A 26,142-nucleotide genomic window follows, 5' to 3' on the forward strand; every position below is an offset into this window, starting at 1 on the left:
TACTGGAGATGCAAGGCTAGAGATGGCAATGGATCAGCCAGTAACAATCATCAATGGCAAGACAACAGCTGCAAAAGTTTGCAGATTATCCAGTACACGCTGCTGTTGTGAACCAACCAGACGTTGTCCGAGTGAAAGCAGCAATGAAGCAAATGGTGCCACAAACAGCAATGACAAGCCAGTACAAATTATCCAAGCAACACTTGCGACCGTGGCTCCTGTAATGTGGCCTTACCTTCCAATGAGAGCATCTCTCAAGGAAACAGTCAAACGAGTTTGCAAAGACGACCATTCAGCACTGTCTATGTTGGCAACTTTGACTATTCCTCCAGAATTGACACAGATCTGTAAGAGGGGAAACTTTTCTTATTAAAAAACTCATACGTTAGATCTATAAAGTGCTTCTCTTTACAATTATTGCCAATGTTCAAAAGCTAAGTAAGCCTCAGTAGTTTCAAAACAATTCTCACCATCTTTACTCAATTATATTCCATTCATGCTCCAGTTGGCTCTGATGGCAGAAGCTGAAATCATCTGCTTGCTTATGGTCTCATGTCGTGTAAGTCCCGTGAATTTTACAAAACACCGTTCCAGGATTTTAATTATTTTGCTGCTGATAACATTAACACATTGAAACCTTCTGTTATTTTTAATTTCGAACCAGCAGCCGTTAAAGCTTTTGGGGAAGAATTCCCAGAAACAACTCATAATGGTGTTTTTAAAAAAAAATTTCATCTGGGACAGAGCATCTACAGGAGGATACTGGGACTTGGACTTGCAAATAAATACACAACCGAACAGGGTTTCAGCATCAAAGTTTGGCAGTTTGCAGCACTGGCTATTGTCTTGAGCTGATAACTTGAAATTCCTGCCGAAGCAAATGACCTCACCCAGTGGCTTGATTAAAATTGTATTCATGGATGGGTACGCAGAACTCTTTGTAACCTGCAGATCTGATCACCTCCATTGTTCCCTCCTTCTCTTTGATTGGTCAGTGCTCATGTTGAGCTGGGTATACCAAGAATCCACAATACACTTGAGTCTTGGCATCAGATACTCGAAGTATTGGTTGGTTATGCTCATGTTGTTGTCTTTAAATTGATTACTGAATTGCAGAAGGAGCAGCAAAAGGTGGAAGGCCAGACTGAGTGCATTATATGAGGGAAGCAAAGCAAAAAAACCAAAAACATCGTGAAGATTGGATTCTTTCCATATTTGCTCAATGTCCCTCTTCTAACACTTTAGATTTTATTTGTGGCATGGTTAGGGTTACCATTTTTTGTCCTTAAAAATAGAGGACACTTGCCCCGCCCATACCCCACCCATTTCACACCCTTGCCTCACCCCTTTCCACACCTCGCCCCGCCCCTGTCACATTTCCCTTCCCCCGGCCCCGTCACCACCTTTCCCCTTACTCATGATCTTCCCTGGTGGTCTAGTGACTTCAGGGCAGGAAAGAGCTCCCTCTTTCCTGCCCGGCGCGCTGCTCTGCATCCTGTATGCTGCCTGTGACGGTTTCGGCGAGATTCAAAATGGCCGCCGAGAATTGAAGCGGCCTCGCGAGACTTCAATTCTCGGCGGCCATTTTGAATCTCGCCGAGACCGAAACAGGCAGCATACAGGATGTAGAGCAGCGTGCCGGACAGGAAAGAGGAGGCTCTTTCCTGCCCTGAAGTCACTAGACCACCAGGGAAGATCATGAGTAAGGGGACGGGAGGTCCGCCACACGTCAGCGTCAGCCCGCCGCCCGCACATCAGCGTCAGCCCGCCCGCCCATTTGTCCAGAAATCCAGACAAATGGGCAGGCTGGCCAAAACCCGTCCGGACGCCCGGACATGTCCTCAAAAAGAGGACATGTCCAGGTAAATCTGGACGTATGGTAACCCTAGGCATGGTGCATAATCTATGACTTTTATTTTAATTAGCTGTCATGTATTTTTGCAAATTTAATCTGGAATTACTATTATACACACAGTTAATTCTTGAGAAGATGAAAGAATACACGTATTTTGTTTCTGCTTATGTGTTTGATTTGTAGGAGCAAAACAAGCACTATGAAACACTATATGTGTTCCTATATAATAAAGCTATATGGGATTATAATTCAGCATTAATGCCCAACTTCAAAAATGGAGACTCAAGCTTATTCTGTTTTTCAATGCAAAGCCTATTATTTGCTGAAGCCGTGACCTTGCATACCGATGAAGACTGCTGACAAGAGTCCCGATGTGCTAGAATAACAAGGTTGTCAGCATCGATGCCATGGCCAGAACAGCCAAGGACTCTTAGAATTACCCTGGCAGCTGGAGAGACACTGTGCCTGGCAAATTGCACATTGTTTATGAAACCCCGGCTTCTTGTCAAAGTAACTCCTTCATTATGGTGCCAATGATATAATCAGCTGTCCCTTGAAGCCATAATATTTGGGGTAAACAAAGTTATGTGTGCATCACCCCCAAAGTCAGAATGTAAATCATTAGCACAGCTGCAGCTCATGATTTCTGTATAAAAAGGGGCTTTTAACTGAGGCAAGAGGCTGCTGTGTTGACATTCCATCCAAGGAGCAGATTTGCTGAAGCTGATTGATTGAACATCTGAGGAACACGCTGTTACTAGCAAGAAGTCTACATCAGGTTGTGTGTGTACCATGTACTTTTGCATAAGTGCTGCGGGCTCAGTATGACTCTTTTACTTAGGGGTCTCATTAGGGATTTATGTGCGTTTACTTTAAGCTGTTTCTATGATGAGACTTCCTGTGTCTTTATTCTTGCCTTCTTTGCACATTATCTTTGCTACTCTTGCAAGTAAATGCGCACACTATTTTTATAATACTTGTTGTGGAGTTCTTTCTATTATTTAGGACGCTGTGAGCTTGGATCTAAGGATAAAAGGGAATACATTTGCTTATGACACTTCACTCACTAAGGCTGGTATTACCAGAGACCTTATTCCTGTTAGAATTTATGCTAAATGTCAGTTACCCCAATAACACCCCAAAAAGGGTTATATCTGTATGCTCTCATAGATTTTAGACCAAATATCCCATTAATGTATCATTAACTGTTGTGTACTTTAGACAAGTGGCCATTAGATCAATTGTCATTTAGATGGAGTGTGATTAAACCCATTGTCGCAGACCTCTGAAGGAATACCCCCCCTCTAGTTAAATGTGAGGTCAGTGGTGGATAGAGGAGGGATGAGAGAGTTCTCAGTTTCTGACTTTTAAATTTTTGGGCTGGTTCTTAAACTGAAGGAAAATTTGTCAAGGCCTTTAAGAGCCTTTCCAAATACTTTTAATTCACCAAAGGCAATAATATAAAGTCAGGTTGTGGTGGTTGGTGTTTTGAGGACCATACAAGAAGGACAGTCAGCATAAATGAGAAAATGGTAGAAGAGGTGTTACTGATTTATATTTTAACCATGCTTGAATGTGAAGAAATTTTGACATTTTACTGCAGTCAACAATCTTTCTGGTCATTCTTAGTTTACCCCCTCCCATCCTGGTTGGGCTTTGAAAACTTAACCTGATTTTTTTTTTCTAATTTATAGAACTCCTGATGATCTTTCAAGGCAGATCATCGCTCTACAGCAGAGGGAGATTGCACTGAAAGAGCAGAACATCACTACCACAAACAGGTAGGTGCTTACAAGAGTTAAGTGCATTCATCTGTGTTTTCCTTCTCTGCTTCATCCGTCTTCTTCCCTTGCATTTGTGTCTTCATATTACTGTCATTGCTAAATGAAAAGAGCAGACAAATATACCTGAGGTAAAGACAAGTCCTGAATACCCAGGCTGAGAAAAGAATTCAAGAAGTTATACCAGCCACAAGCACAAGCCAATAATGGATTGTAAATAGCCTGTCAATCAAACTGGCTTATGTTAGTTCAGTCAGAAGAGAGTGGGTGGTTCCTAAAGTTGGTTCAAAGGGAGATGGTAAGCAATGCATGCTGGGCTGTTACAGCACTGTGTTTGTAGATAGTTCATCACAGAAGTTTCTGGGCTGGTATCATCGAAGCTTAAGGTTGATGATTCAGGGCACTCCAACCTGACACCTGAGGAAGCAAATTTTTCTTTTGGGGATGGAGGATAATAGAAAGGCATAAGGCCGTATTTAAATAGGCTTTTTGCCAGGTGTGCTTTTTCAAAATACAGCAGAGCACCGATAGTACAATGTAGATGGGTAGCAAAGATCTTGGAACCGTGTACTATCAATGTGCGTATAAGAAAATCTACCTCCGGAGTCGTCTGACAAAAGTCGCCAAAGAAACACTCATAGAACCAGGTTTTTCGGCTGCCTCCCGCTTGCCTCTGGTGTTCTCTTACAAAAGTTGCCAAAAAGCACTCGCTAGGGATCAAGGACTGTCGCGTTGTAATTTGTGCAAACCTGGCACCATGGTTCATAATCTGGACCCACGCAATAACGGTGTGCATACAAGCAGTATTTCACACTAACTTTATTCAATAAATGCAGTAAACGTTATTAGCAGCGGTGGAAATATGATAGTAGAAGCTATAATTGCTGCTATAGTATTCTGATGCAAGTCCAAGTTTGTCCTGGTCCAACAACATCCGGAACAGCTCTGTTACTTCTTGTAAAAAGAAGGCAGAGGCCGAATAGGAGCGAAGCATCTTTTTGAAGGCCTGGGGCCCTACTTTTACTGTCTTTTTCTCCTTTAGGTGATAGCTGCAGAGATGCAGAACAAACCAATGCCTGCTCCTTCGGCTAATGTAACTCAAAAAGTGTGCATCTTAGTTTTGGATAGTATTTTTCACTGCTCAGTGCTGGTTGAGATACTTTGCTCCCTTGGTAGCTGTGAACATTGCCTCCTCCGTGTCCTCAGCCCTGGCTGAATTGAGAAGCAGAATCTTGACTAAGGACCTGAACCCTGATTGCTCACTAGGCAGTGTGTAGAGCTATGAGTTGTGCTGATTCTTTTCTAATTTTTGAAGGGTTGTTCTCTCCTCCACATCTTTTGTACATGTATCATACACTCGGATGAACTGTGATGTCTGTTGAGAACCAGTAGGGTGCTCATTTGTGCCAGCATGCGCATGTGCACCCATAGAATAGGGCAGGTCAGGGGCTATCCATGGAGGGCTAAAGGAGGAGGCCGAAGAGCCACCTATCACAGTGGACAACAAAAGGTTTGTTTGTGGTGGGACAGGATAGAAAGAAAGGGAGAGATACTGCGTTTGGCCTGGGGATAGAAAGAGGTCATAAAGCAGGAAAAGAGGAAGTCTCTATGATCTTCTGGTGGATTTCATTCGGTAACAACTAATTACCTAATATCAGCTGGTTGATGACATTTTGTTCTTTTAAATCCTCACCCTTCTGTTTTTATTTAGCTGTTAATGCCCTTGGTAAATGAGATACTAAAAAAATGTGAAGGTTGGTAGTGAATTGGAATCTAAATGACAGCATTGAACCATGTGTTGCATAAATTATATGGCAACATTTTTTTTTCTTTTTTTGCTCTACTCCGACTTTGCCTAATTTGAGATGCTTTAATTTGTGGCGGCAGCAGCAGGCAGCATGGAGTTGTCTGGAAAATCTGTTATGTCTGATGTATAATTAGATCAAAGACTGTTTGAAGTCCCTTGTCTGTTAATAGATGTGCTCCAGCAAACTAGTCTTCTAAATTCAGACCAAGAGCCCCCAAGTGACATTTTCTGAAAGAGGGTGGATAAGGGGGTAACATCCCTCAGAAAATCTAGGAGCAGTGCAAGTGGGTCCTTTTAGACATGGTGATCCCTGTGTGTTTTCATTGACAGGCAGGATCGATTACGCACACAAGTAGGTGTCATTTCACATCGTGAGTGGATCAGCTTTCCCAAAGCCTAGAACAGTGGTTCCTAAACCTGGTCTTGGAGGCTCCTAGCCAGTCAGATTTTTAAGATATCCACAGTGAACATTCACAAGAGAGATTTGCATGCATTGGAGGCAGTGCATGCAAATCTCTAGCATGAATACTCATTGTGGATATCCTGAAAACCTGACTGGCAGAGGGGCCTCTGGGACCAGGTTTGGGAACTGCTGGTGTAGAACTTAGTATTAAGTTCAGAGCATACCCTGCTTTTCTTTGGCACAGCAGAGTCCTGAGCTGTTTTGTTTTTTCTGCTCTGCTGAATGGGCACAGAAACAAAGGTCTCCTGATACTTTCTGTTAGATGTTTACCTCTATGTTTTCTGACTTCATTCTGCTGCATTATTCCTTTTTTTTTTTCATTTCTAAAGAAAAAATCTTTACATTTCAGTGTTTTTCTTTATTTTTTCTTGTCATGTTGAAGTCAGTGGTCACTGCATCTCAAATAAAATATAGTGAAATTAGAAAAGGTACAGAGACGGGCGACAAATGATAAAGGGGATGGGACGAATTCTCTATGAGGAAAGGCTAAAGTGGCTAGGGCTCTTCAGCTTGGAGAAAAAACGGCTGAGGGGACATATGATTAGAGGTCTATAAAATAATGAGTGGAGTGGAATGGGTAGACGTGAATCGCTTGTTTACCCTTCCAAAAATACTAGGACTAGGGAGCATGCAATGAAGTTACAAAGTAGTAAATGTAAAACGAATCAGAGAATATTTTTCTTCACTCAATGTGTAATTAAACTCTGGAATTCGTTGCCAGAGAATGTGGTAAAAGCAGTTAGCTTAGCGGAGTTTAAAAAAAGTTGGGATAGCTTCCTAAAAGAAAAGTCCATAAGCCGTTATTAAGATGGACTTGGGAAAATCCACTGCTTCCTTCTAGGATAAGCAGCACAAAATGTATTGTACTTTTTGGGGATCTTGCCAGATACTTGTGTCCTGGATTGGCCACTGTTAGAAACAGGATGCTGGCCTCGATGGACCTTCAGTCTGTCCCAGTATGGCAATACTTATGTAATGTATGTACTTACGTATTTAATAGGGGCTCTTTTACTAAAGCTTAGCATGTGCTAAGTGCCATGTGACCCATAAGTGTAAAATAGAACACACAGCATTTAGAATGTGCTAAGATTTAGTAAAAGGCCCTGCATTATTTCATCAAAATGTTACTTGGTGGTTCTAACTTAGTGGTTCCTAAGTGGGTAATGAAAATACAGATGGTTTTTGATGTATACATTTTAAAGAGAAATGTAATAAATGCTTTCAAAAACGGATGCATTGGAGGAAACATTTAAAGACCATAGGAAAATGTGTAGATGTCATTGATTTTCATTTGAAATCTGCCTACTGTCAGAAAAACGTCGTCCTTTAATTTATCAATAACTAGGGGAATATTTTAAAACCATTTTTGGAATCAACAGTCTTTTTAAGATTACTTTGAGGTTTCAAAGCCACTATGAAGGAATGCCAAGAGATTTCTAAACATTTTTCTTTTCAATCTTCCATGTCTGGGTAATTTGTTTTCTTTGGTTCCATTTTGTCATGTTGCCTTCTATGTCATGTTTCTAAAAGTACTTCATCCTATTTATGGTTTGAATCCAATGAAAACGAAATAACCTAGTCAACAAATTCTGAAGTCTGCCAAGATAGATGATTTAGATGTTTCCAATAGATATTTCTTAGTGTTAGAAAAGAAAATTGCTGGTTTAAAACAGCAGAGAGGCCTGGTCTCCTAGCTCTGCTACAGACTTTGCCTCTATTATAAGAAATTCAAGGTGTGACAAAAATTTTGTGCCATGGTAAATATTTATAAGTCAAAGCCTGGTATTCCCTGAACTGTTACAAATTATTTTATTATTATTATTGGCATTGGAAAAAGTACTGTGAGTGAAATTTTGCTAGAGAGCTTTGTTTTTGTGTACCCATGGCAAGCCAATTTATCTCTTAAGTTTTAAATAACTAAAGCTAAGCTAAGGCCTTTGTGCCCCTTGCCAATTAGAGGCTAGATTACTGCTACTAAAAGTTCTTAAGGGAAATGGGACTTGATATACCGCCTTTCTGTGGTATTTTGCAACTACATTCAAAAGCGGTTTACATATATTCAGGTACTTATTTTGTACCAGGGGCAAATGGAGGGTTAAGTGACTTGCCCAGAGTCACAAGGAGCTGCAGTGGGAAGAATTGAACTCAGTTCCCCAGGATCAAAGTCCACTGCACTAACCACTAGGCTACTCCTGCACTAGCAACATTCCATTTAGAAAGCCCGCCCTTGCAGATCAGCAACGCGGCCGCACAGGCTTCTGTTTCTGTCAGGACATCAGACTCACAGAAGCAGAAGCTTGTGCGGTGGCGTTGCTGATCTGCAAGGGCAGGCTTTCTAAATGGAATGTTGCTAGTGGAATAGCAACATTCCATCTAGAATCTCCAATAGTAGCAACAGAATCTCAACATTCCATGTAGAATCTCAAATAGGGAAAGGGAAATGGGACTTGATATACCGCCTTTCTGAGGTTTTTGCAACTACATTCAAAGTGGTTTACATATATTCAGGTACTTATTTTGTACCAGGGGCAATGGAGGGTTAAGTGACTTGCCCAGAGTCATAAGGAGCTGCAGTGGGAATCGAACCCAGTCCCCCAGGATCAAAGTCCACTGCACTAACCACTAGGCTACTCCTGCACTAGCAACATTCCATGTAGACGCCTGCCCTTGCAGATCAGCAACGCGGCCGCACAGGCTTCTGTTTCTGTCAGGATGTCAGACTCACAGAAACAGGAGTCTGCGCGGCCGCGTTGCTGATCTCTAAGGGCAGGCTTTCCAAATGGAATGTTGCTAGTGGAATAGCAACATTCCATGTAGAATCTCAAATAGTAGCAACAGAATCTCAATGGTAGCAACATTCCATCTAGAATCTCCAATAATAGCAACATTCTAGACTTGGTCCTTAGTGGAGCGCATGATCTGGTGAGGGACGTTATGGTACTGGGGCCGCTTGATAACAGTGACCATAATATGATCAGTTTTGACATTGACCTTGAAGTAACTGTACACAGAAAGTCAAATACGTTAGCATTTAACTTTAAAAAAGGAGACTATGATAAAATGAGAAGAACGGTAAAAAAAAAACTTAGGGGGGCAACTGAGAGGGTAAAAACTGTACAACAGGCGTGGACGCTGTTCAAAAATACCATCCTGGAGGCCCAGGCCATACATATTCCGCGAATTAGAAAAGAAAGACGGAAGTCCAAAAGACACCCGGCCTGGTTGAAAAGTGAGGTGAAGGAAGCTATTAGGGCTAAAAGAAACGCCTTCAGAAAATGGAAGAAGGAACCGTCTGAAAATAACAAGAAACAGCATAAGGAGTGTCAAAGCAAATGCAAGGCGCAGATTAAGAAGGCCAAGAGGGAGTATGAAAAAAAGGTAGCATTAGAGGCAAAAAAACATAGTAAAAATTTTTTTCGGTATATTAAAAGCAGGAAGCCGGCAAAAGAATCGGTTGGGCCGCTGGATGACCGAGGGGTAAAAGGGGCGATCAAGGAAGACAAAGACGTAGCGGAGAGACTGAATGAATTCTTTGCTTCGGTCTTCACCGAGGAAGATTTGGGTGGGATACCGGTGTCGGAAATGGTATTTCAAGCGGACGAGTCGGAGAAACTTACTGACTTCACGGTAAACCTGGAGGACGTAATGGGGCAGTTCGGCAAACTGAAGAGTAGCAAATCTCCTGGACCGGATGGTATTCATCCTAGAGTACTGATAGAACTGAAAAACGAGCTTGCGGAGCTACTGCTAGTGATATGCAACTTATCCTTAAAATCGAACGTGGTACCGGAAGATTGGAAGGTGGCCAATGTAACGCCCATTTTTAAAAAAGGCTCCAGGGGAGATCCGGGAAATTATAGACCGGTGAGTCTGACGTCGGTGCCGGGGAAAATGATAGAGGCTATTATTAAAAACAAAATTACAGAGCACATCCGAGGACATGGATTACTGAGACCGAGTCAGCATGGCTTTTGTGTGGGGAAATCTTGCCTGACCAATTTACTTCAATTCTTTGAAGGAGTGAACAAACATGTGGACAAAGGGGAGTCGGTTGATATTGTGTATCTGGATTTTCAAAAGGCGTTTGACAAGGTACCTCATGAAAGGCTACAGAGGAAATTGGAGGGTCATGGGATAGGAGGAAATGTCCTATTGTGGATTAAAACTGGTTGAAGGATAGGAAACAGAGAGTGGGGTTAAATGGGCAGTATTCACAATGGAGAAGGGTAGTTAGTGGGGTTCCTCAGGGGTCCGTGCTAGGACCTCTGCTTTTTAATATATTTATAAATGATTTAGAGATGGGAGTAACTAGCGAGGTAATTAAATTTGCTGATGACACAAAGTTATTCAAAGTCGTTAAATCGCGACAGGATTGTGAAAAATTACAAGAGGACCTTACGAGACTGGGAGACTGGGCGGCTAAATGGCAGATGATGTTTAATGTGAGCAAGTGCAAGGTGATGCATGTGGGAAAAAAGAACCCGAATTATAGCTACGTCATGCAAGGTTCCACGTTAGGAGTTACGGACCAAGAAAGGGATCTGGGTGTCGTCGTCGTCGATAACACACTGAAACCTTCTGCTCAGTGTGCTGCTGCGGCTAAGAAAGCGAATAGAATGTTGGGTATTATTAGGAAAGGTATGGAAAACAGGCTTGAGGATGTTATAATGCCGTTGTATCGCTCCATGGTGCGACCGCACCTTGAGTATTGTGTTCAATTCTGGTCGCCGCATCTCAAGAAAGATATAGTAGAATTGGAAAAGGTACAGCAAAGGGCGACTAAAATGATAGCGGGGATGGGACGACTTCCCTATGAAGAAAGACTAAGGAGGCTAGGGCTATACAGCTTGGAGAAGAGACGGCTGAGGGGAGACATGATAGAGGTATATAAAATAATGAGTGGAGTGGAACAGGTGGATGTGAAGCGTCTGTTCACGCTTTCCAAAAATACTAGGACTAGGGGGCATGCGATGAAACTACAGTATAGTAAATTTAAAACAAATCGGAGAAAATTTTTCTTCACCCAACGTGTAATTAAACTCTGGAATTCGTTGCCGGAGAAAGTGGTGAAGGCGGTTAGCTTAGCAGAGTTTAAAAAGGGGTTGGACGGATTCCTAAAGGACAAGTCCATAAACCGCTACTAAACGGACTTGGAAAAATCCAAAATTCCAGGAATAACATGTATAGAATGTTTGTACGTTTGGGAAGCTTGCCAGGTGCCCTTGGCCTGGATTGGCCGCTGTCGTGGACAGGATGCTGGGCTCGATGGACCCTTGGTCTTTTCCCAGTATGGCATTACTTATGTACTTATGTACTTATATATTCCATGTAGAAACTCAAATAGGGAAAGGGAAATGGGATATACCGCCTTTCTGAGGTTTTTGCAACTACATTCAAAGTGGTTTACATATATTCAGGTACTTATTTTGTACCAGGGGCAATGGAGGGTTAAGTGACTTGCCCACAGTCATAAGGAGCTGCAGTGGGAATCGAACCCAGTCCCCCAGGATCAAAGTCCGCTGCACTAACCACTAGGCTACTCCTCCACTCTTAAGTGTTGTTAGAGAGTCTTAGCCAAGCATGGGCTGGAAAACACCCAGGAGTTAGGAGCTGAAATTAGGTTAATGGAAGCATGGACCTGGAACTGGAGTGGAAGTGGACCAAGGACTGGAAGTGAACTGCAATTGCAGACCTGGAATTGGAGTAAAAAATGGATCAAAAAGCTGAAGCAAATCTTATGGCAAACCAGAACTGAAGCTCAGAAGCCAGGAAACTTGGCAACTAGGATTCCAAGCGCAGGAGGCTCATTAGCCACTGGGTTGGTTAGTGTGTGGGTTGCTATGAATAGCTTTTCGATTGAGTCCTATCCAGTCCCTGATGCTCAGAGGTGTGGGTTTTATTATCACTATCGTTTGTTATTCTTGCTGTTCCGTTACTATTTACAAGGCAAGCCAGAATGGTTGACAATGTACAATTTAAAATAAAAGTACTATCTAAAAGAACTCTATAAAATTACAGGAAAGTAGACAAATGCTCCATTCAAACAAGAAACACAAATCCATTCATTCAAAATAAAATCAAACATAGCCCAAAATATATCACAAACATCCCTAATGGTTTCTCGTTACAGGAACACTGCTCAGACAAATTGGTTCCTACTGATTTATCATTTTACTAAAGGCCAATTGAAAGAAATGTGTTTTCAAAGCAGTGCAAAAAAGCGGATAGGACAACCCCCAGTCTTCCTCTGTACTGCTTCCACTTGCTTCAAGGTTGTATTTATTAATTGAGGGGCCCTTTTAACCAAGTTGCAGTAAAAAGGGCCCAGTGGTAGGGGCAGCAGCGAGTTTTGCCACACTCTGAGGCCCTTTTTACCGCAGCAGGTAAAAAGGCTGCAGAAATACGTGGCCATGTGGTAAGATTGCTCTTACCGTATGACCATGTGCGGGGGAGCACTTACCACCACCCATTGAGGTGGTGGTAAGCGCTCCCATGCTGTCCCAGTAGTAACTGGGTAGCACGTGGTGCTGCCCGATTACTGCCAGGTAGCCACCACGCAAAAAAATTGAAGACCTATTTTCCCCAGTGCAGGAAGTGGTCTGCGCTGTGGCTATAATTACCGCACGTTGGACCAGCGGTAGCTCCAGATTGGCGAGTAGTAAGCCCGCATTTTAAAAGGGACCCTCATTTATTTGGATTTATTTACTGCCTTTTAGCTGGTTAGTGCTCGTGTACTAAACCTCCAGGCTGACACCAAGTTCTTGCCCTGGCAGAAGTGCTAATGCAGTGTCTTATCAGGGTTGCCAACCGCATGCAAAAATAGCCCCCATATGGCCTTCTTAGTAAATCGATGGGTGACCCAAAAATATTTCCAAACTTCAGAATCACTTAGTACTATTAGCCTTGCCACTTTTCAGGCTCCCTCCAGTGGGGTCACCGAAACTGTGGTTTGGTATGGGGGTAGTGCTGTGAGCAGGATGAGATGAATGGGGGGTGTTACCCTGTAATAGAGGAGTGAATGTTTACCTGTAGCCCGCTCAGTTTATTCTCTGATTGAACTTCCACCTTGTTCAGCTGACATCAAGCAACAATGAGTAAATTTAAAATGTCTTTGTTTTAAATCTGGCAGGGTATTGCAGTCTGCAGCCCCTCATTACCTCTCTACCCTCATTTCCCCTTACGTTCCCGCCCGTAACCTCCGCTCACAGGACAAATCCCTCCTCTCAGTACCCTTCTCCACCACCGCCAACTCCAGGCTCTGCCCTTTCTGCCTTGCCTCACCCTATGCATGGAATAAACTCCTTGAGCCCATACGCCAAGCCCCCTCCCTACCCATCTTCAAATCCTTGCTCAAAGCCCACCTCTTCAATGTTGCTTTCGGCACCTAACCTTTATACCTTTCAGGAAATCTAGACTGCCCCTATTTGACTGACTGTACATTTGTCCTTTAGATTGTAAGCTCCTTTGAGCAGGGACTGTCCTATGTTAAATTGTACAGCGCTGCGTAACCCTAGTAGCGCTTTAGAAATGTCAAGTAGTAGTAGTAATTAGCTTTACTTAAGCGGTTTTGTCAACTCTTTCAGCAGGGTCTTGGTTTCATGTGCTTTCTATGGTGGGACTCCAGCTGTAGAGCACCCTCCCTATTGAATTGCATCTTCAGAAAGGTTTGCTGTCTTCAAAAAAAATATTGAAAACAAATGTGTGTCATGTTGTGTTTTAGGGATCTCACTGTTCTATTGATTGTGATTTATGGGCATCGTAACTGTTTTATGTTTTTATAAGCTGCTTAGTAATTATAAGCCATTTATAAATGTAATAATTGAAATTTAGTGTAGCTTGAGATGCTGCCTTTTGTGACAGCAGCAAGGCGTCGACCGTGAAATTTAAAGGTGTCAGGTATGAGCTGGTCTTTGGGTTGAAGGGCAAAAACCTTCCAAAAGGAACTATACTGCATCCTGGGGATCTGGCTCCAGCCATCCCATTCTTAGCTATTTCTTGTATTTCTGATAATCTTAGTCCTGATTGGCCCAGTGGGGCCAACCCAAGATGGACATGGGTATTTCTTTGCCGCTTCCTCACTGGTTCCTGTTCCTGTCTTCTTGTTCCTAAGACCTACATTTGGTGTTTCGTTTTGGGGTTTTTTTTGCCTTCCTTTCTGATGCTTCAGGATTCTAGCTTCTTGTCAAATGTTTCGATTCATGTAATCCTTGTTTGCTGTCTTGTGTTAGATGTACTTAGCGGTTCAGTGATATTAAAACTTACCGGAGCAATTCTAATTCTTCTCTTTGTTATGTCTAGTATTTAAGTCTCCGGAGTCCCTCTGTGACAGAGAGCACAGACGTCTAAAAAAAGAAAAGGGAAATGAAAGCCAATCAAAATTATTTAATTTAATTTTATTTTAATGACATTTCATCAATATGAGTCCAGGTACCTCTCCAACAGCCACTTTTTCTAAGACCAAAGCCTTCAATTTTTAATGGATGGTGAAAAGTAGCCTAATTAATAATGGCAGATAGAGACAAACATGACCCATCTGTGTTGTCATAAGTACATAAGTACATAAGTAGTGCCATACTGGGAAAGACCAAAGGTCCATCTAGCCCAGCATCCTGTCACCGACAGTGGCCAATCCAGGTCAAGGGCACCTGGCACGCTCCCCAAACGTAAAAACATTCCAGACAAGTTATACCTAAAAATGCGGAATTTTTCCAAGTCCATTTAATAGCGGTCTATGGACTTGTCCTTTAGGAATCTATCTAACCCCTTTTTAAACTCCGTCAAGCTAACCGCCCGTACCACGTTCTCCGGCAATGAATTCCAGAGTCTAATTACACGTTGGGTGAAGAAAAATTTTCTCCGATTCGTTTTAAATTTACCACACTGTAGCTTCAACTCATGCCCTCTAGTCCTAGTATTTTTGGATAGCGTGAACAGTCGCTTCACATCCACCCGATCCATTCCACTCATTATTTTATACACTTCTATCATATCTCCCCTCAGCCGTCATATAAACCAGCTTTGCAGCATATTAACTGTGTGTCTTGGAAGCATGTCATCATTGAGTGGAGGAGTGGCCTAGTGGTTAGGGTGGTGGACTTTGGTCCTGGAGAACTGAGGAACTGAGTTAAATTCCCACTTCAGCCACAGGCAGCTCTGGGCAAGTCACTTAACCCTCCATTGCCCCGTGTAAGCCGCATTGAGCCTGCCATGAGTGGGAAAGCGCGGGGTACAAATGTAACAAAAATAAAATAGATACTATTGGAGATTCTACATGGAATGTTGCTACTATTGGAGATTCTACATGGAATGTTGCTATTCCACTAGCAACATTCCATGTAGAAGGCTGCGCAGGCTTCTGTTTCTGTGAGTCTGACGTCCTGCACGTATGTGCAGGACGTCAGACTCACAGAAGCAGAAGCCTGCGCGGCCACATTGGCGATCTGCAAGGGCCGACTTCTACATGGAATGTTGCTAGTGGAATTGCAACATTCCATGTAGAATCTCAAATAGTAGCAACAGTGGAGGAGTGGCCTAGTGGTTAGGGTGGTGGACTTTGGTCCTGGGGAACTGAGGAGCTGAGTTCAATTCCCACTTCAGGCACAGGCAGCTCCTTGTGACTCTGGGCAAGTCACTTAACCCTCCATTGCCCCGTGTAAGCCGCATTGAGCCTGCCATGAGTGGGAAAGCGCGGGGTACAAATGTAACAAAAATAAAATAGATACTATTGGAGATTCTACATGGAATGTTGCTACTATTGGAGATTCTACATGGAATGTTGCTATTCCACTAGCAACATTCCATGTAGAAGGCTGCGCAGGCTTCTGTTTCTGTGAGTCTGACGTCCTGCACGTATGTGCAGGACGTCAGACTCACAGAAGCAGAAGCCTGCGCGGCCACATTGGCGATCTGCAAGGGCCGACTTCTACATGGAATGTTGCTAGTGGAATTGCAACATTCCATGTAGAATCTCAAATAGTAGCAACAGTGGAGGAGTGGCCTAGTGGTTAGGGTGGTGGCCTTTGGTCCTGGGGAACTGAGGAGCTGAGTTCAATTCCCACTTCAGGCACAGGCAGCTCCTTGTGACTCTGGGCAAGTCACTTAACCCTCCATTGCCCCATGTAAGCCACATTGAGCCTGCCATGAGTGGGAAAGCACAGGGTACAAATGTAACAAAAATAAAATAGATACTATTGGAGATTCTATATGGAATGTTGCTATTCCACTAGCAACATTCCATGTAGACGGCTGTGCAGGCTTCTGTTTCTGTGAGTCTGACGTCCTGCACGTACGTGCAGGACGTCAGACTCACAGAAGCAGAAGCCTGCGCGGCCACATTGGTGATCTGCAAGGGCCGACTTCTACATAGAATGTTGCTAGTGGAATAGCAACATTCCATATAGAATCTCAAATAGTAGCAACAGTGGAGGAGTGGACTTTGGTCCTGGGGAACTGAGGAACTGAGTTCAATTCCCACTTCAGGCACAGGCAGCTCCTTGTGACTCTGGGCAAGTCACTTAACCCTCCATTGTCCCATGTAAGCCGCATTGAGCCTGCCATGAGTGGGAAAGTGCGGGGTACAAATGTAACAAAAACTTTGATTATTAGAAAAATACTTTCCATTATGTTTATAATAAATTAAAAAATTAAGGGGCCCTTTTACTAAGGTGTGCTGAAAAACGGCCTGCGGTAGTGTAGGCGTGTGTTTTGGGCGCGCACAGAATTATTTTTCAGTGCACCTGCATAAAATGCCTTTTTAAAATTTTTGCGGAAAATGGATGTGCGGCAAAATGAAAATTGCGGCGCGTCCATTTTGGGTCTGAGACCTTACCGTTAGCCATTGAACTAACGGTAAAGTCTCACGCAGTAACTGGGCGGTAATGACCTACGCACATCAAATACCACTTGGCACGCGTCTGCTACACACCTCCAAAAATAAAAAATTATTTTAAGGACGCACGTATCAGATGCGCGCAAAAAATGAAATTACCGCAAGAGCCATGCCGTAACTCCATTCTGGCGCGTATTGGGCGTGCATAGACTCTTACGTGGCTTAGTAAAAGGTCCCCTAAAAGAGGAAAAAAAGATTTTTGACTATTCAATGAAATGAAGAGAAGGAGTAGCTTAATGGTTAGTGCAGTGGGTTGAGAACCTGGGGAAATGGGTTTCATTCCCACTGCAGCTCCTTGTGACCCTGGGCAAGTCACTTAACCCTCCTTTGCCCCAGGTACGAAAAACTTAATTGTGAATCCACTAGGGACAGAAAAAGTACCTGCATATAATATACATAAACCGCTCTGGTTGCACCCACAGAAGGCAGTATGACAAATCCATGATCCTTTAAGAGTGTAGGAAAATTTGTTATAAGACGTCTCTTAAAATTATCAGCAAAACTTGAGAATCCAGGGTCAATTGGCAATAATGTCTTACATGGTCATGTTTTAAAGGAATCCTGTCCAGAAGGAATGGATCCTCAGGAGCTTAGCCGAGATTGGTTGGCGGGGCTGGTGGTTGGGAGGCGGGGATAGTGCTGGGCAGACTTATACGGTCTGTGCCAGAGCCGGTGGTGGGAGGCGGGGCTGGTGGTTGGGAGGCGGGGATAGTGCTGGGCAGACTTCTACGGTCTGTGCCAGAGCCGGTGGTGGGAGGCAGGGATAGTGCTGGGCAGACTTATACGGTCTGTGCCAGAGCCGGTGGCGGGAGGCGGGGCTGGTGGTTGGGAGGCGGGGATAGTGCTGGGCAGACTTATACGGTCTGTGCCAGAGCCGGTGGTGGGAGGCAGGGATAGTGCTGGGCAGACATATACGGTCTGTGCCAGAGCTTGTGGTTGGAGGCTTGGCTGGTGGTTGGTAGGCGGGGATAGTGCTGGGCAGACTTCTACGGTCTGTGCCCTGAAAATGACAGATACAAATCAAGGTAAGGTATACACAAAAAGTAGCACATATGAGTTTATCTTGTTGGGCAGACTGGATGGACTGTGCAGGTCTTTTTCTGCTGTCATCTACTATGTTACTATGTTTCAGCTATAGGGCTGCATCAGAGACATGTAGGGGTCCTTTTACTAAGGTGTGCTGAAAAATGCCTGCGCTGGTGTAGATGCATGTATTGGATGTGCACAGGTCCATTTTTCAGCGCTCCTTCAAAATAGGCTTTTTTTTTTTTTTTGCCGAAAATGAACGTGCGGCAATATCAGCGCATGTCCATTTTGGGCCTGAGACCTTACCGCCACCCATTGACTTAGCGGTAAGGTCTTGCGCTTTACTTGGACGGTAATCATCAGCGTGCGTACACTGCCAATTACCGCCCGGTTAGCGCCACGCGGTAGAAAATATAAATGATTTCCTGCCGCATGTTTTGGACGCGCATAGAAATTAGAATTACCACCCGGGGGCATGCGGTAGCTGGACGATAGTTCTAATTTGACGCACGTTGTACGCGTCGTAGTAAAAGGACCCCCTAGTGAAGGGTCCAGTCATCTTTATTACAACAAACAAAACAATAAATCAGAGAGAGAAAAAGGACAACAATAGGCCAAACATTTGAGATGATAGCAAGAGAGTATAAAACCATCTTTGGACAAAGAATATCATCCAATAGGTCAAAGCTGTTGCACATAGTCTGAAACTAGTTTAGGTCAGATATGATCACCTTGTGTCTGGGACAGAAGTAACCTTTTGAAGGAGTAAATCTTTACTCCCCGAGGCAGAATTCCAGGCAAGAAAAACTCTGGCTACTAAATAAGTATTAGACATAATTCAAATTGTCAAAAGAAGCCAATCAGTAATTATTGAAATAGTAACAAATAAACTCCCAATACAGTATAAAATGTAGCAAATAAAAACAGAGTTTTCCCTGGGAGCTGTCGATATGTCCACCGCCTAGTGTAGGCACATTGAGGCTCGCCATCCTCAGTTCTGTTTCCTGCTAAAATACTTTTTTCTTCCTTTCTTCATTTTCTTAATTATAATTACGCTTCCTACCTAATGAATATGCATCTTTCCATAATATTCTGTTTCCTGTTGTGACGTATCATGTTCCAACATAGTAACATAACATAGTAGATGACGGCAGAAAAAGACCTGCATGGTCCATTCAGTCTGCCCAAGACAAACTCATATGTGTATACCTTACCTTGAATTTGTAACTGTCCTTTTCAGGGCACAGACCGTATAAGTCTGCCCAGCAGTATTTCCCGCCTCCCAACCACCAGTCCCGCCTCCCATCATCGGCTTTGGTACAGACCGTATAAGTCTGCCCTCTCCTATCCTCGCCTCCCAACCACCACCCCCTCTTCCCCCCACCTGCTCCGCCACCCAATTTCAGCTAAGCTTCTGAGGATCCATTCCTTATGCACAGGATTCCTTTATGCATATCCCACGCATGTTTGAACTCCGTTACCGTTTTCATGTATCAAATGCTTTCATTTATTCCCTTATTAATATTGGCAGTTAGAGGCTGTCATGCATATAAGCATAGGTTTTCATTTGATATGGGGTGACCTTTGTCCTTGATATGTACAGTCATCATTCTAGCCCCCTCCACCCTTACAGTTTTACCCACACCCACTCACTTCTTCTTCTGATTTGTTTATCTGGATACAGCAGGTGTCCTTAGTCATAGGAGTCTCTGGCTGGTCAGCAACTTATCACAAGTTAGCACAGGCCAAAATGTCAAACCACAAATTTTCTACCGCCTTAGAAGAGTATTCACCGGAAAAATGCTGTCTTGCAATTCCAGATCTGCTCCCAGCTCAAAGAAGAGCAAAATAGCTTATAATAAAGACTAGAAATATGTATGGTTTGCACATTTTCATGGCCTTTATGATATACAGATACCAAGGTTCAGATGTAAATCCGATACAAAAGTGGGCCAGTCCTAAAGGAAAGCATAGTTGCTAAAAGAAAAAAAAAAATCTGTGTGAATTGCTATCCAGACAGGATTGTCTAATATTATGCATATACTTTGCAGCTGACTCAGTCACAAATTTCTACTGATATCATGAAAATCTCTCTATATAAAAGGCACCACCAACGTTCTATGAAGCCTCCAGCCGGAAGTGTGAAGGGGGAGAGAAATCCGGTTTCCCCATGAGTGGCCGCCCCGCCCTCACTGTCTCTGTAACACAAACAGTGAAGGAAAAAAACACAGTAAATCAAATCGCTCTCTCTGTAACAGTGAAGGACTCAGAGGGGGGAGGGGAGAGAGGGCAGGGACAAACACACTCCCACATGCACACAGAAGAAAACCTTGCTAGCCCCTGTTTCATTTGCATCAGAAATGGGGCTTTTTTACTAGTATGTATATAAATATTACATTTTTTTTAAGAACCACCACTATACTCTAAAACAGAGATCAAGCGGAAAACGTCAAGTAGCCCTCAGTCATGTCCGAAGGAAACACCTTCCACCCAGTAGTGACTTGGTTTAACTATAGAAGATGGTCAGTGTAGTCTTTGAAAATCTACTTTCTTGCTAGGGCAAAAATGTGTTAGATCACCACCACCATACAGTGCTAAGTATTCAAGTACTTAAAAACTAGGTCCTCCTTTTTATGGCAAATTTCACACGATCGGGTACATGAGAGCCTCAATATTGCCATTCCCAGTATATCTCAGAAGTTCAAAAATCCAAGTTTTGGTCTGCTGTGTAGTCTTTCCAATGTAATATTTTAGATACAAGGTAGCACACCACATGTACTGCATTCATTCTATTACAATTGGTGTGTTCCCATTAAAAAAAGAAAAACTAAGAGCTGGCTTCAAAAAAATATGGCAATCTTATATTACTTATGTCCAAAGCAAATGTTGTTGCAACGAATTGACCACACTTTTGTCTTGGTGTGTTCTCTATGCCGTTCAAGCATACAGGTGGAGGAAAATATGAAGACACCAATAAAGCATTCAAGTTATGGCCCTTTTGAAACTGCAAAAATAGGTTGATCTTTAATCATTTTCCTGTGCACAACGGTTGTATGCTTTGGAAAAATGTAACCTACTGCAAAATTTGAGTGTACCATTTTCACTTTCCTTTAAAATTTTAGTTTTTGATCTTGGTAACAGTAACGGAGCTGTACCTATGGTGCATTCATTGTTAAGTGTGACAGTTTATTTTAAATCCAATATGGTTTAAATTTGCCTTTCTATTAATATATTCTGTTGAGTATTAAAACACATGTACACACCCACCCAAACCCTTAAGACTGTCAGCACAAATGTTTCTTGAAGTTCACAATCCTGTGCATGATGATCTGTGATGTATGCACTAATATTATTACTATTAGTCTATAGCCTAGAAATACATTATTGTGCATGAATATGAATTGGGTTGACTAGGTAGCAACATGCCACATTTTGAAAAGCAAACTAGAAGATGGATTTTGCAAAACTTGCAAGAACTGGGTTTTTATTGAGCTCAACTGTACGGAAAGATTTATCCATTTAAAAAGGAGACAAGGAGTAAATTAGGTGAAAACAGATGAAAGGTGACACTGAATCTTTTGAATTTGCCTCAAATTCAAGAAATTGAGCACCTGCTGAATTTGAGGAAGAACTGGATATCAAAGTAAGTAGTAGACTAATGGTGAGTCTAGTCAAATCATTTTTGTGCAGGAGTAATTCTTGTATTAGATGTAATGAATTTCAGAAGGCTTAGGCACTACCAGAATGAACAATTAGAAAAAGGTACTTGCTAATACCTTCATCTGATTTTGTTTATTGAATTTATATCTGTTCTATACCTAAATGTCCTACATGGTTTCAAAAGTGACATACATAAGCCTGCAACAAGTAATGCAACAAAACACACACTCAAGACAATATAAAACATTGCTTAGTGCACAGCAAAAAATGTAATAAAATATACCTTAGTTCAAATCAGCAATGGAGAAAAAAAGTATAATTTCATAGACCCAAAAGCCTGCAGAAAGGAAGATTGAAGATTAATCTGTCTTAAGCCTCAAAGAATTAGGCAGAGCATAAAATTAGCCCAACTACCAAGATAGTCATTCTGGTTATGAACCATCTAACTTGTGACATGGGAGGAATCATCATTTTTTTTAGTTCCAGCCGACCTAGACAAAATATACAGAATTAAAAAAAATAATCCAGGATAATACTCAGGAGAGTATTCGTATAACAATCAATGAATTAAAGAACAGGCATTAAATGCAATGTGTTTCCTCGCTGGAAGCCAGTTCCAACTCTTTGAGATATAGTTAATGTGAGACCAAATTGGATTGCTCATCACCAAAGGTCAGTGACATTCAGGATTGCTTGTAGTGACTGCATAATCAGGCAGCCCAGCGTATAAAGCACTGCATTAATCTAGTTCAAAAATCACTATTGCATGTGACACAGAATAAAATTGAGACAGTGTGTTAAATAATATCTATACTTCTGTACCAAACACATTTTGAAAAAGCAGAAATTGCAGCATAAATATGGTCAACACCAGATAACTGGGAATCCACCCTCCAGCTTACATGAATGTAAGTCGTTAAATAAGAAAGACGTGCCGCTAGTATTTGGGTAGTGATAAAAGGTTGAAAGTGGGTAGGCTTGGGAGTAATAGAAAATATTTCTTCACAAAGAACCTTTTGGATGCACAGAACAGCCTCCTGGTTGAGTTGATGGAGTTAAAAATACTAGCAGAATTCAGGAAAACTTAGTATAAGCACGGTGGATTCCTAGCTGAGTAGAATCAAAGGGAAAGCAAGACATCAACTAGGGTCTATGACATTGTTCCAGGAAATAAATTGCCATCATCTCTCTATATAAAAGGCAACACCAACGTTCTATGAAGCCTCCAGCAGGAAGTGTGAAGGGGGCGAGATATCCGGTTTCCCTATGAGTGTCTGCCCCGCCCTCTCTGTAACACAGTCAGTGAAGGAAAACAGCAGAGCACGAAATCAAATCGCTGGCTCTGTAACAGTGAAGGACTCAGAGGGGGGAGGGGAGAGAGGCCAGAGGGCAGGGACACACACACTCCCACATGCACACAGAAGAAAACATTGCTAGCCCCCATTTCATTTGCATCAGAAACGGGGCTTTTTTACTAGTATTCAATATTTCTGTTTAACTCATACAACTGAATCAAGTCTAGAGCAAACATGACAAACTATGAACATAAAAGCTAAAAACGTAAGGGAAGATAACAACTATTAAGCCCATTAGTTTGCCAGAGTTGATATAAACCTCATCTTCTCTGCAACTCTTTCTCTGAAGAAAAGCAGATTCACCATTATACATAAGTGGATCATGTAACCACACATGATGGTGAGTGGACCAACATTTCCTGAGCTTTGTTAAATACTGGGCCCCTTTTACAGAGATACACTAGCGGCTGTCTGTTTGATAACGCCAACATAGCCCATTCAATATGAATGGGCTATGTTGGCATTGCTGCACGGCAACTCTGTAGAAGGGGAGGGCCTAAAACATTTGGATGCAGAGTACTCTTGTACAGAAACTGCTAGAACATATTGTACATATTCCAGAATCAACTCTTAGAGTTAACCTCCCTATGATTGCTGCTTATCACCACTGTGTAGAACAAAACGTATAGTAAAAACATTTTTTTAGTTATATTAGAAGCAAGAAGCTGGTAAAAGAATCAGTTGAACTATTAGATGACCAAAGGCTAAAAGGGGCACTCAGGCAAGACAAGGCCATAGCGTAGAGATTAAGTGAATTCTTTGCTTCCGTGTACACTAAGAATTTTGTTCTTTATAATAGACTCTACTTTTTGCTTGGCTCATCGGTCTGTAATTTCCCGGATCACCTCTGAAACCCTTTTTAAAAACTGGTGTTACATTGGCCACCCTCCAGTCTTCTGGTATTATGCTGGATTTTAAAGATAAACTGCATATTACTAATAGATCTGAAAGTTCATTTTTCAATTCTATCAGAACTCTGGGATGCATACCACCCAGTCCAGGTGATTTGCTACTCTTCAGTTTGTCAAGTTGCCCTATTATATCTTCCAGGTTTACAGAGATTTGTTTCAGTTTTTCTGACTCGTCAGAACTGAATACCATTTCTGGCACTGGTATCTCTCCCACACTTTCCACTCCTCCCTGAAATAACCAATTAAATTTTGTCTGGATAAAATTTAAGTAGTGGCACCAATGGCCAGAAAGGTATTGGATTAGGAGTTGAGGTAATACCCAAGACAGATTTCTGATGGTAGTCAGCAAAGTTTGACTACTGCATAAGCAGGTAAACGGTGATATTGGTGGCAGAAACTTTGCCATGCAGAGTTTGCACAGTGTATGGAACAGAAGGTGCTGCAGTAGCGTAAAACAAAGAAATTGATGGTTTCCATGATTCTAACAAGGTTTGCATTTTTGTGAAGGAGCTGTGCTGCAGGATAAAAAAAAAAAAAAAGAAATCACTTCCTAGCAGTAAATTCTATATGCAGCCTGGTCCATTTTGATATAAGAATCTCATTTGAAGTTAAGAAAATTGTTTAAAATGGTTATCCATGGCTCATTTGCACGTCTTTTCTTAGAAATAAAAATGACAAATGATGTTAAATGTCTCAAATTTTCACATGCTTTAATTGAAAAGCAGAAAGTCGATTTACTTACCCGTACTTCATCGTTTAGTTTTCCCTTTGAGGCAAACTCATCCCCGTCTCCATTCTTCCTCTCTACTACTACTACTACAACTACTACTATTTAGCATTTCTATAGCGCTACAAGGCGTACGCAGCACTGCACAAACATAGAAGAAAGACAGTCCCTGCTCAAAGAGCTTACAATCTAATTAGGACAGACAATCAGGACAAATAAGGCATAAGGACAAAGAGTAGCAAGATTCCGGAATCCCAAAGAGTAGCAAGATTCCAGAATCCCAAACACTACTACTACTTATCATTTCTAAAGCGCTACTAGACGTACGCAGCGCTGTACACTTGAACATGAAGACTACTACTACTACTATATATAGCATTTCTATAGCACTACAAAGCGTACGCAGCGCTGCACAAACATAGAAGAAAGACAGTCCCTGCTCAAAGAGCTTACAATCTAATTAGGACAGACAATCAGGACAAATAAGGCATAAGGACAAAGAGTAGCAAGATTCCGGAATCCCAAAGAGTAGCAAGATTCCAGAATCCCAAACACTACTACTACTTATCATTTCTAAAGCGCTACTAGACGTACGCAGCGCTGTACACTTGAACATGAAGACTACTACTACTATATAGCATTTCTATAGCGCTACAAAGCGTACGCAGCGCTGCACAAACATAGAAGAAAGACAGTCCCTGCTCAAAGAGCTTACAATCTAATTAGGACAGACAATCAGGACAAATAAGGCATAAGGACAAAGAGTAGCAAGATTCCGGAATCCCAAAGAGTAGCAAGATTCCAGAATCCCAAACACTACTACTACTTATCATTTCTAAAGCGCTACTAGACGTACGCAGCGCTGTACACTTGAACATGAAGACTACTACTACTACTATATATAGCATTTCTATAGCACTACAAAGCGTACGCAGCGCTGCACAAACATAGAAGAAAGACAGTCCCTGCTCAAAGAGCTTACAATCTAATTAGGACAGACAATCAGGACAAATAAGGCATAAGGACAAAGAGTAGCAAGATTCCGGAATCCCAAAGAGTAGCAAGATTCCAGAATCCCAAACACTACTACTACTTATCATTTCTAAAGTGCTACTAGACGTACGCAGCGCTGTACACTTGACATGAAGACTACTACTACTACTACTATATAGCATTTCTATAGCGCTACAAAGCGTACGCAGCGCTGCACAAACATAGAAGAAAGACAGTCCCTGCTCAAAGAGCTTACAATCTAATTAGGACAGACAATCAGGACAAGTAAGGCATAAGGACAAAGAGTAGCAAGATTCCAGAATCCCAAACACTACTACTACTTATCATTTCTAAAGCGCTACTAGACGTACGCAGCGCTGTACACTTGAATATGAAGACTACTACTACTATATAGCATTTCTATAGCACTACAAAGCTTACGCAGCGCTGCACAAACATAGAAGAAAGACAGTCCCTGCTCAAAGAGCTTACAATCTAATTAGGACAGACAATCAGGACAAATAAGGCATAAGGACAAAGAGTAGCAAGATTCCGGAATCCCAAAGAGTAGCAAGATTCCAGAATCCCAAACACTAGCAAGATTCCAGAATCCCAAACACTACTACTACTTATCATTTCTAAAGCGCTACTAGACGTACGCAGCGCTGTACACTTG

At 42.2% G+C, this 26,142-nt stretch overlaps 1 protein-coding gene across 1 annotated transcript in view; it reads left to right on the forward strand.

The window, feature by feature from the left end:
* The window catches only part of MAD1L1 (mitotic arrest deficient 1 like 1), a 1,314,438-nt gene that overhangs the window by 137,963 nt on the left and 1,150,333 nt on the right, over positions 1-26,142 (forward strand). The window contains exon 10 of the mRNA XM_030212095.1: positions 3,550-3,636. Coding sequence (XP_030067955.1) covers positions 3,550-3,636 — 87 coding nt within the window. The remainder of the gene's footprint in view (positions 1-3,549; positions 3,637-26,142) is intronic.

The sequence above is a fragment of the Microcaecilia unicolor genome, chromosome 8, assembly GCF_901765095.1.
Source record: "Microcaecilia unicolor chromosome 8, aMicUni1.1, whole genome shotgun sequence".
In the NCBI taxonomy this organism is placed as follows: domain Eukaryota; kingdom Metazoa; phylum Chordata; class Amphibia; order Gymnophiona; family Siphonopidae; genus Microcaecilia; species Microcaecilia unicolor.